Genomic DNA, 20,135 nt, shown 5'->3' on the forward strand with positions numbered 1-20,135 from the left:
TAAATTGGCTGGAGCTCAGGGCCATACATCTAGCCTTACACCATTTCACCAACAGGGTGACAGGACAGCATGTTCTGGTGCTCACCGACAACGTGGCAGCAAAGGTCCATGTCAACAGACAGGGAGGGATCCGATCCAGGTCCCTCATGAATGAGGCCCACCTATTGAGCTCTTGGGCAGAGGCCAATGTCTGCTACCTCAAAGCAGAGCACATCTCGGGGGAGGCAAACCAGCAGGCAGACGGTGGACCATGCTGAGTGGCGCTTGGACCAGCTCTCTTCAGGGAGATCTCGGACAGATTTGGTCCACTGCAATTGGACCTGTTTGCCTCCCCAACCAATTCCCAACTTCTGAGGTTCTTCTCCAGGTTCCTGTCCCCAGGGGCAAAGGGGACAGATGCCCTCCACAGCAAGTGGCACAGGGAGCTAATGTATGTCTTTCCTCCCCTCCCCCTGATTCTGGCAACCATCTGCAAGATGCTGCAGGAAGAGGCAGAGATCATATTAATTGCTCCACACTGGCCACGACGTCTGTGGTTTGCTGACCTTGTGGACCTTTCAGTCTCCCCTACATGGAAGATTCCTCCGGGTCGCATTGCCCTCAGCCAGGGAGTCCTTTAGCACCTGGATCCCCAGTGGCTCCAGTAAACCGCCTGGTACTTGAGCGGCGGCACCTGACTCAAAAGTCCTGTTCATCAAGAGTGATCTCTACGATTCAGGCTTCCAGATGCCCCTCTACGAATAGGATTTACGATGCCACATGGAAGAACTTTTGCCTCTGGTGCACCAGGCACCATTTCCATCCCTTCTCCATCACTATTGTGAATATCTTGGATTATTTGTTGGAGGGGTTGGATAAAGGGTTAACTCCGAATACCATCCGCAGACAAGTAGCGGCATTATCCACGGTCCTTGCATGTGACAATTCTACCCTTTTGGCCCATCACCCCATGGTACGCTCCTTTCTCAAAGGGGCGACTAACGCCAAGGCACCGGCGATTCGTCATTATTCCTCTTGGGACCTGCCCCGGATGCTGCAGGCTCTGACTTCACCTCCATTTGAGCCCATTAAGACTTGTACAATACGGCTGTTATCAATGAAGGTATCCTTCCTGATTGCTGTCACGTCAGCCAGACGCATTTTTGAGCTGGCAGCCCTCTCCATCAGAGGACACCTGTGTATCTTGCATGACGACAGGGTGGTCCTTCGTTTAGATCCATCATTTGTCCCCAAGGTGAATACCTGGTTTCATAGAGCGCAGGAAGTGGTACTTCCCAATTTCTGCCCTCGTCCATTTCATAGACTAGAACGGCAGTGGCATACTCTGGATGTGCACAGGGCCCTGCGGTATTATATCAAACGGACTTCTGCCTTCCGCAGGTCCAAGGCATTTTTTGTTTCCTTTCAGCCCACTTCCATGGGCCAGAAAGTCTCTTCTTCGACCATAGGCAGATGGATCAAGGCTTGTATTGCCTGTGCATATGTGTCACATTCCCTGCCTGTTCCCAGCCATATCACTGCCCATTCCACCCTCAGTGCAACTACATCAGCGGCTTGGGCAACACAGGCATCCATTGAAGAAATCTGCAAGTCGGCAACTTGGTCTTCACCTTTCTCGTTTGTCAGACATTACAAATTGGACAAGTTTGCCTCTTTGGATGCTGCGTTTGGACGGAGGGTATTGCAGCAAGTGGTATCATCCAGTGGGACACAGGCCCAGACTGTTTCCCTCCCCCCATAGGGACAGAGCGGCTTTGGTATGTCCCACTCGTGGATTCTCCATCCATCATGCTGGAGAAGGGGTGTTGTCTTACCTGAACGCCTTTTCTCAGCATGATGGTGGAGAATCCACACCTGCCCTTTAGTGTCTGTCAGGTCCTGTATCAGGGGTACGAGGAGCCAATGCGTCAGACTATCGTCGGTTGCTTCACCTTCGTCAAAAATTGGTCAGTCTAGTCCAGCAGGAGATGGGGGAACTTTCTTGACTTAGTCTCATCTGAGCAGCAAGATTAAGACAACCCACTCGTGGATTCTCCACCATCATGCTGAGAAAAGGCATTCAGGTAAGACAATGCCCCTTTTGTGTGATGCCTGCATCCCACGGATGGGGCTTTGCTTGGTTGTGCGGACCAGTTGCTGGCATGTTGCGGCCCAGTACCGGTCCACGGACTGAAGGTTGGTTACCCCTGATCTATAATGATATTATGTAAAACTTACTCATTTGCCAAACAATTCAACATTTATTGTTCTCTGAGACAGCTTACAGCACTGTTTCAAAAACCTACCTAAAAGTTGAAAAGCTAGAAACTGTTCTTGGGTTAAGCTGCATACACATTTAAGGCAAAACACATTAGATATATAATGATTTTGGTCTTCATTCTCAGTACAAGCACTTTGATTAGAGATTTAATTAGGAGATTTGCTTTATATTGTAGCTTACCATGTAAATAGGTTTGCTATTTCTTCTCCAGTTCATAAGCAGGGCTGTGAATAGTTAGCTCTTTTCTTTCAATATATTGCTTTTCTAGGGATAGGGTGTAATTTCTGCAGTTCTTTGGGAACTGTAGCATGTATAAAATGTTCAAGGCAGCTGTTATATGCACAATAATGTTGCTGTGGGGGGAGGAATGAGAATTAGAACATAAACATTTACAGAATATGTAATTAGGCATTTTTTTAAAAAAAATGATGTAATATCTAAAGCCATACAAACGATTTTTAAGTGTTTGTGGGCAGTATGAAGCATCACTACTCTTGATCACTATTCATTTTACTTTACAGGTTGTGTGTTTTGTATTATTTTTAAAACCTTTTTGCAGAGATTTTGCAAATCTCTGCATTTTCCTAGATAGATATATGTTCCATATACATTTAACAAACAACCTATCTAACAAAATGAAATTCAGTGTACAGAAAAGTAAGGTGTTACATTTAGGCAAGAAAAACAAATGCATAAGTACAGTATAGGTGGTATCTGGCTCAAAAGTAGCAACTGTGAGAGGGATCTTGGAGTCCTGGTGGACAATCACTTAAATATGAGCCAGCAGTGTGCTGCAGCTGGCAAAAAAAGCCAACACAGTCCTAGACTGGTCTTCTATAAAAAACATGTTGAGACTTTACAAAGAGTGCAGAGAAGGTCCACAAAAATGATTAGGGGATTGAAGACTAAAACATAGAAAGAATGGTTGCAGCAATTGGGTATATTTAGTGTAGTGAAAAGAATGACTAGGGGCAACATGATAGCAGTGTTCCAATATCTCCACAAAGAAGAGGGGGTCAACCTATTCTCCAAAGCACCTGAAAGCAAAACAAGAAGCAGCGGATGAAAACTAATCAAGGAGAGAAGCAGCATATAACTAAGGAGAAATTTCCTGACAGAACAATTAATCAATGGAACAACTTGCTTCCAGAAGTTGTATGTGCTCCAATACTAGAAGTTTTTAAGAAGAGATTGGACAATCATTTGTTTGAAATAGTAGAGTTTCTAAGCTAGAATTTCTAGAGTCCCAGTTATCAGTAAGCAAGGACTACATATACCTTTATAGACTTAAAAATATGGATTTGAAAGTGGTTGAATAATTGCAGTCCAGAGGCTTCACATCATTCTGTAGATTATAGTTTGGAAAATGGAAAGCTGGAGCACATTCATAGCAGAGCTACCAGGAAGATAAGGCATTTGGAGACAAGCCCTATAATGAATCATTAAAAGAATTGGGCATGGTTTATATTACAAAGGAAGACTGAGGAAGGATATGACAATGGTCTGCAAATATCTAAAAGAATGTTGCATGCAAGAGGAGTGTGGAGATTTTCTATATAGAAATTGAGAGGAATAAGAGGCCAAAATTAAAAGGAGATTTGGGATAAATATTAAGATTTTTTTTCCTGATAAGAACTGTTAAGCATTAGGAGAGTTTGCTTAGAATAGGAAAGGACTCCTCTCAGTTGGAAGTTTTTAATGGAAACAGGATCGGCACTTCCAGAGATTATTTAGTGATTCCTGAACTGAACAGGAGATTGAAGCAAAAGACATGCAGTAATGGCCAAAATTGTGGAAACCTTTTGGGAAAAGTGTACAGTAGAAATACAACCTTTGGTTAAGTTTCCACCAATTTTTCTTCTAATTTCTTTATAACTGTAGCCTTGTTCACTTAATAATACTATTTTACATCGCTTTCTGGGCAACCAGCCAACTCTTTGCACCATTACTTTAATTTTATTACATTTTACAAGCTCACTAAATGAAAGAACACAAAAAACCCAACCAACTTGATAGTGATCACATAACACACTGACAAATATCCTCTCAGCTTCAATACATGACATCAATAACTGAATCCTACTGTGATCTGATTGGCTCATTGCCAAAACAAGATGACACCTGATTGGCTCTCTAAACACTCATGCTCATTGGCTACAATCAGATGAAGGAAAGCTACCTGATATCAACCTAAGCAAGTTGTGCTTCCTTTTTCTGGTTATTTGGCTATAACATTTCATAGAATACAGTACAGATAATTGAACAACCTTTGTTGCATTACATTCTTGATTAAATTATCTTTCTACTGATATATAATTTTATGGTACTACTCCAAAATAAAAGTGGTGTTATTAGCCATCAAACCTCAAAAATACATTTTTCCCAAAAGGTTTACACAATTTTGGCCACTACTGTACAATCTATGACTCTGTAAGTATGACAGAATGAATGAATATTTACTCATGTGAAGAACATTACATTTGAAGATTAATTCCTAGACTATTATTGAAGTTTTTATGTGAAAATTTAGTATTTTACAAAAAAGTTGGCAAAACTGCTTTGCAATGAGCTAAGTTTTTAGTGATGTTAGATAAGAATTGGGGTGGTTTTGCATGTACTCTTACATTGAAGTCCTATGTAAAAAGTCCTATGGTGTTCCTTCTACATTTTTCTGGCTGCTGGTGGTTTCCTGTGGGTAAAATATAGGGCATTCTTTCTACATTTTTGGGATGCTGGAATCCTAAGATCATTTTTAAAAAGAATCAGAGAAAATTAACTAGCTTTTGCATTTTGTACATCAAAGAATATATATATATATATATATATATATATATATATATATATATATATATATATATATATATATATATATATATGGAATACAAAGAACGTATGCTTGGAATACTGTACAAGTAATCCTCATTTAGCAATCACAATTGGGACTGGCAGCTCCATCACTACCGGCTGCCGTCACTAAGGGAAATGTTACTGTGACAGACTTGCAATTTTACTTTCATGTTTTCCATTAATTGTTGCAGACAATTGGGAAGCATGCATATGGTGTTGACATGAGTACAGGATGCTGCAACAGTTGTAAATGCATATTGGTTGCAAAGCACCTGAATGTGATCATGTGACTGTGAAATGTAGATGTGAGGATTGGTTGCAATACCTTTTTTCCCCTCACCATTTAACTTCGAATGTTTCCTAACAAAGCAGTTGGTAAACAAGGACTACCTGTATACAAGAAAACAAAGGGCGTTTTAAAATGGATTTTAAATAAATGCCAGGGTTTTTGCTGTGAGTTTTTCTGTTTTTAAATACGTATATGTTACATAGTCACCTGGGTGAAATGGGCAACTATATGCTGTAAATAAATATCCACTATACAGAACTTTATGCAAAGCCCAAAACAGGACTAAGATATAGTAAGCTAAGATATTAAAGAAAAAAGAAAGGTAAAACTAGTTTACATCAACACACTCACTACATTTCTCCATACCATTTTATCTTTATATCATGTATACACTGGCAAACTACAAATATGTATACAGAACTATTTCATATTTCTTTTTAAATTTAATAATCTTTTATTATAGATGTCGAATTATAACTTTCTAAAAGTACTGTCTGTCACTTGATTATTCCAGATTTTTTAAAGAACTAAAAAAAAGGCTGTTGTAAGAAAAATCTCTGTTTTTGAAAAATTATCCTTTTCCTCAAATGTGGTTACACTGCATAATATCAGATTGAATATAATCATTTTATTAATAAACATTCCAATTTGTGTTATCTAACATTGTCTGACATTGGTCTGGATATCTATTTTTTCCCTATTGAAGATAAAACAAAAAATAAAAAGGTAAACAGTGGGGAATCCTTTGCTTTTATTCTGAAAAAATATTAGAAATATGTAGGAAACCAGCAATTGATAAACACATTTGTTAAATATGACCATAAAGTTTTAAGAAGTTATTAATTAATGTTGGTGAAACATTACTGAATGTTTGTAATAATGTCAGACATATATATATATATATACACAACCTATGTTTGCAGTAATAATAACAATGATAATGATGGAGTTCTTTGTATGTTACTAGTTTCTACTTCTACTTTTTCTGTCCCAAAGATGTATCTAAGTATGTTTTTTGGGTGATAGGGAGTGAATTTGACTGTGATGAAAATACATTGCTGGTCTCTTTTTCTTCCATATGGAAGGAAGGGAAGTAAATACTTTAATAGTTTGGAAATTTGTCATGTGAAGTTAGTAAATGAACCATTTTCAAATTCTCAGGCTTTCTTAGATTGCTTTCTACCATCCAAAAAAATAATTTTAAACCACTATTTCTGGATTATACATAACAAACCCTAACTCATCTGAAACAAACCTGAAGCCTGGTTTATTCTTTTACAAATAACAAGGGAGGGAACTGGAGAGGGAATTCCTGCCTATGCTTGGAACTTAATTATAGTTTATTGTTATTCATGAACATGCCTTTTGTGTGAGAAAGGAAGCAAACAGTTTCCCCATGATGTTTATTGCAGTAGGATCAAAAAGCAGGATAACTATAGCATTAAGTGAAAGTCACTTCCTTACAAAGAAAAAAAATCTTTGTATTATTCCCCTTAAGGCACATAACACTTTGTCTTCTTTATACCACTCAAATGAATCTCAAAGAAATTGCAAACCTACTCAGGCTTTCAGTAGTTAATATATTTTCTTCTGTTCCATCACCCAAACTTTATACAGGTAAAAGTCCTAGCCTTTGTAATAAATCTTATAAAAGTTAAATAAAATTAATTAAATAAAAGTTTTGTTTCAAAAATAGACCATGCAAATAGATTCATCCTCATAGTATGTACAAATTACTTCTTTTTAAAATATAATTAAAACAGTGGAATAAAACTTGAAAAAATAGGTATGAAGAAGATGATATTATCATGAATTAGGACTTCTTATAGAAGCAATAATTGTAAGAGTATGCTATTTCTAATATCATGATAATGGTCTGTTAGTGAGTTCTTGAAAAGCTTTTCTTCATTATTAATATAGTGTTTGCTGATTGTTACAAATTAACTTTGAAAGGAATGCAAGATGAGGAAAGATTCTTTAAGGCATCATTTGCATCTTTGGATTGTTTTTCTTAGTACCATGATATCATGGCCTGCAACTGAAATACCCACCTATAATCCTCTTCGCTTTTTGGTGTATTTGGTGCATATTCAGACTCAAGGAAGTTCTGTTCACATGCCAAGAATTATTCCCAATGGTTTTGAAATAACAGTTATTGGAAAGCAATGGTATTGTGAAATGTTCTAATTCTACAACATTTTATGTAATTGAGCACATATGTTTCACTGGTTGTTTCCAGATTATTGGGTAAGCAAAGAATTGGATTCAGTTCAGTAAGTTCTGCCAAACTAAGTTGATTGTATGAGGCAAGTGGAGATGGGGATGGGTGAGTACAAGCAATAAGGGGAGTTTAGCAGTAATAAGGAACACCTGGAGGTAGTATAAAGTATACAGATAACATCAAACCAAGCAGACAAGTCCTGACAACATCCCTTACGTTGAAGAAATTTTAATCTAGTATTTGTATGATATTGTAAATATATTCGTGCTCATTTGTTGTACTGCTTTACTTTGCTTCAAGATAAAGTGAGCCTTAAGAAATGTAAAATTTTGGATGTAATGAGCAATGTTGAGGCAATGATAAATATGTATTCTAGTGGGGAAAGTTCCTTTTGTTGGCATCTCATTCATACAGATAGTCTAGAATGTATTTCCTGAATAAATGCAAAACCTTCATTTATTGGGAGGATTATTCTTTTCCAGATTTTCTAAATAACTGTCTCTCACTTGGATGATGAGCAGTGAATACTTATTTATGAATTTGTGTGTGTGTGTGTGTGTGTGTGTGTGTGTGTGAGAGAGAGAGAGAGAGAGAGAGAGAGAGAGAGAGAGAGAGAGAGAGAGAGAGAGAGAGAGAGAGACATATAGACAGAAACAGAGACAAAGAGACAAAATAAAAATCCGCTTTACCACATTAGGTGTCAGTTTAATATAGCACTAGCAGTTTTGTTTTGTTTTTGCTAGATATTATCAGACAAGTGCTACTTAAAAACATCCTGTGTGGCCATAATGAAATCCAATAATGTTCATTACAGTATCAATGTCTACTTTGGTGAAGGTTGGCTGCTATATGCTGGGGCATTATAAAATAGCAGCACCCCCAGCTTGTAATTCTGGTCCACCTACAAATGTGTAGGTATTACTCAGTACTCAGCTGGGTAGACTGTCCCCCCACCTAACTATTTAGCCAGTTCAGTGATGGACATCAGGTCTGCACTCCTCTTCACAGTTTCATCATAGACAACTTTGTTATAGACAACCTGACATTCAGTGGCATCAGGCTAAGAATGAATGAAGAGTTCAGAATGGGGGAATGGAAATTTACAAACTCTTTTCCCATGGAACAACTTGTACTATTTCCATCTTACCTTTCCCTGCCTTTGTTTCCTTTAGCCTCACCCAATCAAAGAGTGTACAGGATAATGGTTTTCCTTCCAATTTAGCTCCAACTGCAATATTAATAATTATACCTGGCAGCTAGACTTGAATACACATATCTACATTCCAAACCCATTATTCCCAAGAGTAAATAGTCAGGCCTCTCCCTTCTCTAAGGAACAGTCCTTAATTTCTTGGTTCTTACCAATTTTGGTCAAAGGGACAGAACCCCCTTCTTTGTTGTTGAATGCTACAACTTTCACTCAGAGAAAGAATGTACTATCTTTTCTTTCTCCTTTATCTTTCCTTTCCTATGTTTATTATTCTATCATATTAACTTGAAGTCAGGTTAATTTCATCAAAGTCAGTCAAGAGATCTCTTGTGCAGCTGCCCTAACTGACAGAGACCTGCCATATAATGTAATTTTCATCTCCTTTTCCCTGTTCTATCTTACATTTTCTACTTTTTTTTCTTTTGTCATTATTTTTCCTCCTTTTCAGCTCATTTTATTTTCCCTGTTCATTTGTCTTTTGTACTTTTTTTTTATTCTTCATTTTGTGTTTCAGATGCAACTGCATCTGCTCTGTTCTCATACCATCTTGTCCTCTACTTTTCAGTGGACTGATCAGGTACGTTTCAGGCAGTTATTTTGGTAATTCACATGGTCTGCTTTCATCTCAGGCACAGAAGTCATTTACTGAACAGTGCTACCCCTCCTTGAGTTATGGTCTCTTGGTTCATCCAACTTCAGTCATTTGAAATTCCAACTCTTTCATTTTTTTCTTAGGTAAAACCAATTTCTGATTTTTTTTTCCCCTAGTCTTTTTTCTCTTTCTCCTTCTAATCTTCTTTCTTTTCCTTCTTCTGCACCATACTTTTAATGCAATATACTGCAACACAATATTACAATTTGGGGGTCCTCCTAGACTCATAACAATTGTGACTAGGAGGACCTTTGCAAAGCTCCATCTTGTCTGCCCATTCCTGAATTGGCAGGCCTGCCTACGGGCACTTGTGCCCAACTCTCTTCCACATTAGATGGCTGCAATGCACTCCACATGGGAGAACTCTTGAAGAATATCTAGAATCTTCAGCTGATATGAAATGCAGCAGCACTGGTAGTTATGTGTGCTCCTAGTGCAGTGAGTGTTGCACCTCGGCATCGCAAACTGTATGGGTTGCCAGTTTGCTTCCAGATCTAAATATAAAGTGCTGGTTTTATGCCATCGTGGCATGGGAATAGGCTATCTGAGGGATCGCCTCTCCCCATTTATTTCAGCCTGCCCTGTTAGATCTGGCAGTGAGGGTATGTTGAGGGTACCATCAGTTAGGAACCCATATTTGGCAGGTCCCAGGAGACGTGCCTTCTCTTCTGTAGTGTCCATTTTAATTAGATTAACTCCATCCCTTTAGTCATTTTGGAAAGCCCTCAAGACCTGGTTATGTTATTAGGCCTGGAGCTCCCAGGAAACTAGAGATTTACTTAGATGGCTCCATTGGTGAGATGGCCATTTTTATCCTGTTGTTGCCTAGGGATTTGTATATGTGTTTTTATGCTATTCATTTCTTAATGTAGATTTCTATATTTTTAATATCTGCTGTTTTTATATTTGTGTTTTTAATCTGATTGTTGCACATCACCCAGAGCTGCTTTTGGTGAGATAGGCAGCTATACAAATTTGATAAATAAATAAAATTACAGACTCATAAACAACAGGAAGAATAGGTAACATACCCATAGCCTACTGAAAGACATTTTAGCTGATTATGTCTGAAATTCTTTGAACTAATTCAAACAACAAAATAGGATATAACATGATTTGTTTGGCTTTGATTTATTATATTAACTAAACCCAGTCATTGTCATTTATTTAATAAATCATAATTAAACAAATGATGATGTAATAACAAGTCTGTCTCTTGTTTCTTTGTTCATGGGAACGATTCTTTATGACCAGTATGAATTTGAAAAGCAATACAGGCGACATTGAGAGAATGTAAGACCAATGAGAGGGTGGTAGTGGTAATGCATTCCTGTAGGAATGATACATATTTTTGGTATTTGTATTACACTACCCCAGAGTTATGAGTTCTTGTTACTAACATATATAAAAAGCTGGTTCTGAATTTCTGGGGAATTTTGTTTCAAAAATGCTTTCTGGATCAAGTGTTGTCAATGTTTGAGAGTAGAAAATGATGCAACTTTTATCAGCTTCCTCTTCTTCTAAAGAGCCTTCTCCCTCTCTGTATTTTTCCATAACCTAGGCCAGTTGATGTTGGCTGGATTCCAGATCCTTTTGAAATGCTGCCAAATTAACAGCTTCCACTATATTGAACTTTGCTTGAAGGATCTTGTTGAACAGCTTTCTGAGAAAATGTACAATTAACATGTTTACAAAAGCAGAAATTTGTATTTTGGATTAATTTTTAAGGTATTTTTTAACAAGTAGCTTTAAAAAGAGCAGATCCCTTCACATTTGAGAGCAAACATAGGATTAAAATACTGAAGAGTTATTGAGATTTGTGAAAACCTTGTACATTAATTAAGTAATGCTGCTTTTTACATAATAGGTTAGATGAGATGAGATAGAAACAGTGCGCTTGGTATCTACTGTACTTAGTATTCCAAAATGATAGTACCAGAATCTTTTATTGAATGTAATAAAACAGATGCTTCCTGATGACAGCTTCCCAATTTGTTTAGAAAACAGGCAGTTCCAGATTGGTTTTCCCATGCAGTACAGCAAATAATATTGCAATGAAGAAGCAACAACTTAAAAATCAACTGGTTTGGGGCAATTTTAAAATATTGTTATAAAAGGTTTCATTTTGTTTTTAAACTCTGAATAACAATTACAAATCTTTTGATCACAAGCTATACTTACAAGTTCAGTCTTTCACAATTCAAAATCCAGTTGAAATCAGTGACAATCTCTCAGGTTTATAATTACGATAACACAAAATTAACTCATATATTAAAACACTTCAAAAAGAACTCTTTTTAGGAAAATATTAATAAATTGTTCATATAATGCATGAATAGGTAAACCCAGCTTATTTGTGAGATTCGTATGAATTTCTTTCTGCTATTACATAATTAATAACATTTAACTCTATATGTTTTTGAACTTGAGTTCCCATTAGACCTATCTAACATAGCCAAAAGTGAAAAAAAGATGAGGTTTCAACTAGCAATTTCTAGAGAGCCAGATGTGCTGAGCTCATCTACTTGTTCAATATCTTTTACTCAGCAGAAGTTGCTGCTGAAGTTCGATAATTTGAAATAATATAAAATATGGTGTGGGAGACTGAAAAAAGTAAAAAAGATAACAAAAAATCCTGTATTTGTCTTGTGAATATGATTTTTGCTTGTACAACACTGCTGTTATTGGAAAGAACAATGAATTGTATACACTATGTATGCTCCTAGATCAGGAGTAGGCAACCTTGGCTCTTTTATGACTCGTGGACTTCAACTCTCAGAATTCCTGAGCCAACTATGCTGGCTCAGGAATTCTGGGAATTGAAGTCCACGAGTCATAAAAGAGCAAGGTTGCCTACCCCTGTCCTAGACCAATGTAAAATGTGACATTAAACTCATTAAATTCTGCTTCGCAGAGGAAATATAAAGCATCCTTTTCTGATTTTGAACTATGCTTACATTAAATGGAAGGTTGAACATTCATGCATGAACTAAAAGTATTGAATATATCATAATTCTAAACCATGATTTAATCCTGACTTGCTTGAATTTATAATTTAAGCTATGTTTCATTGTAATGGGAAATTGTTTAATTCAAAATCAGAAACAAAAATGTTTAGTCTCTACTAAGAGGAGGAAGCATGCAAAAGTTAAACTAAAGTTAAATCTAAATTGGCTATCTTCTGAAGCCGAAATAGTTAAAATACTATCACAGTCTTAGGTGAGTATATTAGAGCAAAGATCCCCAACCACGGACCGGAGAGTGTGTGGTTTTGTGTGCTGCCTGGATCCCACAGATGGGGCTTTGCTTGTTTGCATGCTGCAGCCCAGTACCGGTCCACGGACCAGGGATTGGTAACCTCTGTATTAGAGGGATTACTTAAATAGGGGTTTTTTTTTCATAATTTTGAAACATCTAACCAGTGGACATCTGAATGCCTGGCCACAGGATGAATTTATTTGCCACTATATAAATGATTACCATTCATTTCACAAAACATCGGTGCAATGAATAATTTTGATAAATCTTTTCACATTAATTTTATTAATAATTATTTCTTCGGTTCTATATTGGGTCATAAAATACATTTCTGTCAGAAAATTGTTAAAATTTGCTGTCAACATTTGCAGACACCAAGGTTTACTTCCTTATTTATATTCACCCTAGTGAACAGCAAAGGATTACACATGAGTACTCTACATGTCATGTTATGCATCCTGTTAGTACAGTTTACCAAATAAAAAGGGATTAATAGTGGCCTTAAGCGGGATTCAGAAGTTCTTGTATGTTTATAGGATGAAGAACTTGCTATGCAAGTGGAAATAAGATAAGCTAATGAGCCTGTTCTCTGAATATGTAGTTAAAATCTATAACAAAACTGAATATTATCCCTACTATGCAGGGCTTTTTTTCTTATAGAATGTCCAGAACGGAATTCCGGCACCTTTTTGGGATGGAACCTTGTAGGGTAGGCAAGGCAGGTTGTATGATGTGTGTGAGTTCTGGCACCTTTTTTTTCTATATATATATATATAGAAAAAAAGCACTGCTACTATGTATACTTATTAAACAGTTTGCTGTGTTTAAATTATTTGTTTCAGTGACTTTGTAAAAAAATATTTCTGTGCTTTTAGTCTGTGATCTTCAGGAATTTGATCATTTCTTTTGAGTAGGCACAGATAGTTCTCAACTTATGACTACAATTGGGATCAAAATTTTCATTACTAAGCATAGTAGTTGTTAAGTGAGTTGCACCCAACTTTATGATGTTTTTGCCACTTGTTAAGTGGATAACTGCAGTTCAATGAATCATGTGGTTGTTAAGTGGATCCCCTATTGACTTTGTCAGACTAACTGACAAATAATGGTCACATGATCGTGGGATGTTGGAACCCCGTACATGCCAATTCTAAGCATTGCATTTTAATCATGTGACTGTGGGAATGGTGCAATAGTTGTAAGTGTGAGGAGTGGTCATAAATCACTTTTTCACTGCCGCTGTAACTTTGAATGGTTGCTAAACAAATGGTCATAAGTCGAGGATTATATGTACATTTCTTATATCAGTTTGTTTTCTAATACAGTACTATGTTTGGCATAGTATGAAATGTTTCTGTAGAAGGTAGTACCAGCTGTGGTTGAAACAAGTTCTTAAGTTATTGGTTTTTAATTGCTTCTTTCAGCTCTTTAAGTCTTCATGCATAAAAAAACAATTGCACAGTGATTTCCCATACTTACAGTTGCTAACAACTAAGGACATCTCAAATTTTTGAACTATATAGTATACAAGCTTGGAAGTGTACAGTGTTTGTACATATAGATATATGTTTTTCTGGCAGGAATATCTGCTTACATTTTGGGAATATATATTTTTTGCGTTATAGTAATGTATATTCTAATATTTGTCTTTCTCTCAATCTATGATAAATGTTTTTTTTTAAAAAAAAAATAAAATGGCTTCATTTCCAAATGACCACTTATGTTTGCAAAGGAAATTACTTCAGTTTGCAAGTGGTCAGTAATTGACAAAAAGTGTCATAAATTGTCTGAGTGAATATTTTGAACAGTTAAGAATTATTATGGTCTTTGGGAAAGATTTAATGAATGCCTTATATTTATTTCACTTCTGTGATAGAATGTAGATTTTTCATTATAATTAAGCCTAATCTAGTAGTGGTATGTTTACAATTAAAGTATTCTTATTTCAGTAATTTAAGTTGCTGTTATCATATGATTTATAATATACATAGTTTGTGCAGGTGAACAACAGGATCAAGGCTAGTATAAAAGTAAATAGTTTTAATTTTCAGTTTAAAAATAGTATTATAAACACCACCAATATAAATTTAGGGTCTGACATTTATTTTCTTTCAAATGAATCATACAGAAGGATGCTTAACTACTCAAAGTGATCAAAAGATTGTCAGTGATAGACAACCAACTTAGTGTAATGAGTAAAGTAGATAATACAGCTAAATTTATCTAGCCTAACTTGTTAGTAATAATGAATTAATAAATACAGCTCAAGGTACAATTTCATTCTTAAGAAGACTGTACATACTTTGAATTCTGTGTGAGTTTGGCTGTGTGAATTGGCTGTGACCCTAATGTAATATTTTTCTTCCCCTTTGTATATCCATAAATCTTTTCTTGGTTGGAAGAAACCCTATAGATGTAATAGGTTAGGAATATTATATTGGTTGAAAGGAAGCATCTGATTCTTAGCTTTGATTCATTAAATAGCCTTATATAAGCTATACCATTTTAGAGTCAATCCAGAGCCACTTTGGTCTAGTGCAGGGGTGTCAAACTGCTGGCCCGCAGGCCGGATGCATAACGCGGAAGCTGCACCCTCCTCAGCTCCGACAAGGGGAAAAAAGTCATGATACATCGCAACATGTCACGTGACATGGCAAGTTTGACATCCCTGGTCTAGTGGTTGAGGTACCAAGGTAGAAAGCAAGAAGACCGTAAGTTCAAGTCTTGCTTAGCCATGAAAGCCATGGGCCAGTCAATCACTCCCTCATAGAGTTGTTGTTTGGGGAAAAATAGGAGAAGGAATGAGGACTAGATGTGTTTGCTGCCTTGAATTATTTGTAAAAATAATAAAGGTGGGATATAAACAAATAACAAAATAATATTTGTAATCTGGACAGTAATGACTACAGGCATTTGGTTTAGATTGTGATAAATGTAGAAAAAGGACTAGGCTTGTGATGCCGCAATGAAGTACTGCTTTTTTCTGTATGACCCCTTTCTGCTGTAATTCTGAGGAGTTAATTATAAATTTAAGCATTTTACTGAAGACAATATTTGAGTTCATGGATAGTACTAACGCATAGTGTGGTTTTTATGGTTACCGCTTTGTATTTATTTATTTATTAAATTTATTGGCTGCCCATCTTATCACAGAGTAACCTATACATCTGACAATATTAAATATTTTGTGAAGTTAGACATTATAGTTTATAAACCATGATGTATTAAAGCAGACAACTATGCATTATTCAGTGAATGGTGGTAAGTAAACAATAATTTAGCATGATAGGTTACCCCAGTTTTGTATGTCACTTTTTTGAAGCATTTTGAGTATTTGAAAGTTCTATACAATAGTTCATTGAGTTGAAGAGAAGTCAAACATATGGCTTTCAACTCAATATAACTGAGTTCTGAAAGAGAAAAGACTGTTTTCAAATTTGTGGTAGATTATCTCTCTGTGTGATACTGACTGCATGATACTGATTGGCCAAATGTATTTATTTATTTAGAAAACTTATGCCCTTCTATTTTATACATGATAACCCTAGGCAGCTCACAACAACATTCATAAAATCTGAATAAATAAAACCTCACAAAACCTCACAAAAGCATCACAGATCCCATTACACTGCTATAGTATCCAATTAATTCCATGTTTACATTTGCATTTGCTAGGCTAACTTCCACCTTAGCATAATACCTGGGTGAAGATCTAGGTCTTCATATTTCTCCCAAAAGCTAATAGGTTGGGGGACTCTCTGAATTTTAAGGGAAACTATTCCAAAGTAGTCTGACTGGTCACAAAAGAGACACAATTCTAAATACTATCACAAATGATGATATTTAGGGAAACAAACTTGTAATATCACTAAGACATCTTTTTGACATTTTAAACAGTAAGACAATAAATATATGGATAACCTAGAGATTTTTTTTTAATGGGACTTATAGTTAAATTGCCCAAAACAAAGAAGATGGTATCCCCAAAGGTCTAATTATTACTAGAACAAGAGAATGAACTTATTTATTAAAAAAATATTTTGTCACAAGTATATTAAACATTCCCTCCCTCTCTCTCACACACGTGTGTGTGTTTGTATTCATGTGTGCACTTTTTAAATATACCATCAATTTCCAGACTTATCATGATATAATACAATGTATGCATAATAAATGATATACTAGTTTTGATTATTTCATACGTGTACTAATTTGATGGAATAAGCTATTTTTTTCCTGTCACAGTCTTGTATTTACTAATATAAATTATGTTTCAGGAAGGTCTGGATGATTCTCAAGAGGCTGGAGTCTCTGAAGTATCAGAGGTGATTCGTTATGAATATCATGTTCTATATTCCTGCAGTTATCAAGCTCCTGTTCTCTATTTTAGGGCAAGTTTTTTAGGTAAGTGCCTTCTATATCAAGCAAATATTTAAAAGATACATAATGATATAAATTTTGAACTTAACAGACAATAAAATAAAAAATGAGTAAGTGGTTTATGATTCATTTCAGATACATATGTCAGTATCGGCAAGTATCAGTATCTTAAGGGTAGATGATATCATCTCTGCCTGAAGAAACTTGATCTTTAGAATTCTGGCAGCAAGCCTAACTGTGATCATTTCCTTTACTTACCTTTTTTAATGTTAAAAATATTGGGTGATCCTCATAAATGGAATTTTTGATCTTGAGAGTTATTGAGGTCACTGTTAGGGGCTTTTAGAAAAAGTCACAAAGTTTTAATGATGAAAACTAATGAGGTTTCAGCTGTTTTGTACATAATTTTTAAAACGATTTCCAAGGGTTGGTTATATATGTTGTTTTTATGTATATAATTTCTTAGGTTTTTTTACATTGCTTAGAAAGGTAGAGAACTCAATCTTGAAGACCATTGTTAATTATCTTTAATCAACAGATTAGAGTAGCTTTTCCCAACTATAGTGCTGTCCAGATGTATAGACTTCAATTCTCAAAATTTCCCAGACAATCTGAAGAACTAGTTTGGAATATTGGTTAAGGTGTTGACTGAAAAACCAGGTGACTCTGAGTTCTAGGCCTGCCTTGGACATAAAAACCACATGGATAACTGAGTTAGTCTCTCTAGCCCAACCGACTACTCAGAGTTATTGTTCTAGGGAAAATAGGAGACAAAATATTATTTTGTTAGTACCTCTGCCTTGAGGTACTAATAAAAATATAAACTGAAGCACCACTTGAACACCATCAGCACTGGCAAATTCATCATCAGACAATTGCAACAGGCAAGTTTATGTCAAACAGCTGATATCCTATGATGATACCTCTAATATCATCATACATCAATATCTGCCTATTTCAGGTCTTTGGGAAAGACTTGATAGGTGGATACAAATTGCTAGTCCAGTCTGATCATTCTAGCTGACTGCGTAATGAACAATAATAATATGGATAGATAAAAATGCCAAATCCAGTCTAAACATGACAATGAAAGATCTAACAAAAGGAAACCAGGCAACTATAGGCTAATTACCAGCTTATCAACAACTGCCAAATTGCTAACTGGTGTGGTAGCTAATGTAGTCCAACAACTAGTTAAAAACAAGCTTGTTCCACCAGAGCAGAAAGGGTACTGCCCAAACAGTAGAGGACAATAGGTCAGCTCCTAATTGACAAGATGATTTTGGAAAATCGCAATATCTTTAATATTATTAAACAACTGCCTATCCCTAAACATTTGGGTGACCATGCAACTAACAATAATAATAAGGAATACCAGGAGTTGAATATCTTTGGGAAATCCAAATTAGGACTTGAATGATTGTAGTACTCTCTTGTCTGTGCTCTACAATTTTCCATCCAAAGAGTTGTTCCTGGGATTAGGGAGTTTGAAATCCTGAAATAATTTCTAACTTTAGTTTCCCATATAGCAGTATCATTAGCTTTTCTGTGTGGAATTATCTTGCTTTATCTAGATTAACACATCTGAATGTTACTAGTGATATCATTTTCTTTTTAATTAAAAAGTAGCTTAAGATGCACTGAATGTGCTTGCTAGATATAATCACTTGCTGCCTTATATTGTTTAATGGCTTTTAATTTTGCCATGTTAGCATTTTAACTAGCAAAATTGGAAGAGGAAATTTTTAAACGAATCTGGTAAAAGGGTTTTTAATCTCAGGTTCATATTTTTGCACATGATAATTTAGGGTATATTTGCAATTTAGGATGTAAGAAATGAGATGCATATCTCAAGTTGTATTGTTTGTAATAGTTTGCTAACTTACTGTGAGATTATATCCTTGTAATTATTATAAACCTTTGACAAAGTAGCAACACACTGTTGAAATCTATTTGCATGTGGGCAAGTAATGAAACGCTTGCTGCTTAAAAATATAAAGTAAGAGACCGATTAATTTAGCATGTGAAAATATGTCAGGTTTGTATTCACTGGAACAACAGTACTGTATTCCCTTTGGGTGAAAGTGGAGGGTGGAATGGAAATGCTGCTGTGGTTGCAGGTACTGTATAAGGCAAGTTTCATCCCTACCCCCATTTTTTAAAAGTATGCTATTTTCACATAATTAGTATTCACTATATAAGCAGTTAATCACCAGAGAAGAGCTCCCAGAGACAAAACAAGTTGTTTAGCTTGTCAGCATTAGGGAATCAGATGTGTTGAAACATGATTCCTTATAGCTGGAGTGGATATTACAGAAGCTGATAGATGATTTAATGCACCATCATTATATTGCATGCCAACAGCTCCCCTTACAGTACAGAATTTTAATTGTTCCTGAAAGTATAATTATGTGCTATAACATGTTTGTTGGGAATTTTTCCACAGTAGAAAACAATAGCTTTTGAAGGATTTTCACAATTAACTCTGACTTCCTTCTATCTTACATTTTTTCACCCAGAAGTAGGACCAATTCAGAGCTAAAATGGACTATTTCCCCATACATTGTTTAAATGCCCTTCAGATGTTTGCAGAATTGTAATTCACACAATGTGTTTCTTTTGAGAGAATGGCAAAGATAAATCTAACATAATAGAATCATTTAAATTTAAAAAATACCTTCAATGGACAGAGTTAGTTGTGAAGATTAATTCTTTCATTATTTAGTTGAGTTTGTTAACAGCAATTTGAAAATAACTTATTTAGTTGGATTTGTTGATATAGTCTTAAATTTGTTTTATCAGTACATGGAATGTACAGATAGAAAATAAAGCTTATATATGTGTGTGTGTGTGTGTGTGTGTGTGTGTGTGTAATTCAATCATGGATATTAAGTAAGAGTTTGTGATATATTAACACTGTGATTGGTATATTATATCTTGTATTGTGAATATTCTTGTATTGTGAATATTTTCTTTGATCCAAGAAGCTTTTTCAGCTCTAACTGGATGATGGGGAAT

The 20,135-nt window shown here is 35.7% G+C and overlaps 1 protein-coding gene across 4 annotated transcripts in view; it reads left to right on the forward strand.

The window, feature by feature from the left end:
- The window catches only part of ATG10 (autophagy related 10), a 112,144-nt gene that overhangs the window by 65,051 nt on the left and 26,958 nt on the right, over positions 1-20,135 (forward strand). For all 4 annotated transcript variants that reach the window (XR_005553879.1, XM_039320756.1, XM_039320757.1 and 1 more), the window contains one exon: positions 17,015-17,141. Coding sequence is in view for 3 of the 4 variants with exons in the window: in XM_039320756.1 (XP_039176690.1) it covers positions 17,015-17,141 (127 nt within the window). In the remaining variant the exon portion in view is untranslated. The remainder of the gene's footprint in view (positions 1-17,014; positions 17,142-20,135) is intronic.

This window comes from Crotalus tigris, unplaced genomic scaffold, assembly GCF_016545835.1.
Source record: "Crotalus tigris isolate CLP2741 ecotype Arizona unplaced genomic scaffold, ASM1654583v1 scf7180000023687.2574627, whole genome shotgun sequence".
NCBI classification, from domain to species: domain Eukaryota; kingdom Metazoa; phylum Chordata; class Lepidosauria; order Squamata; family Viperidae; genus Crotalus; species Crotalus tigris.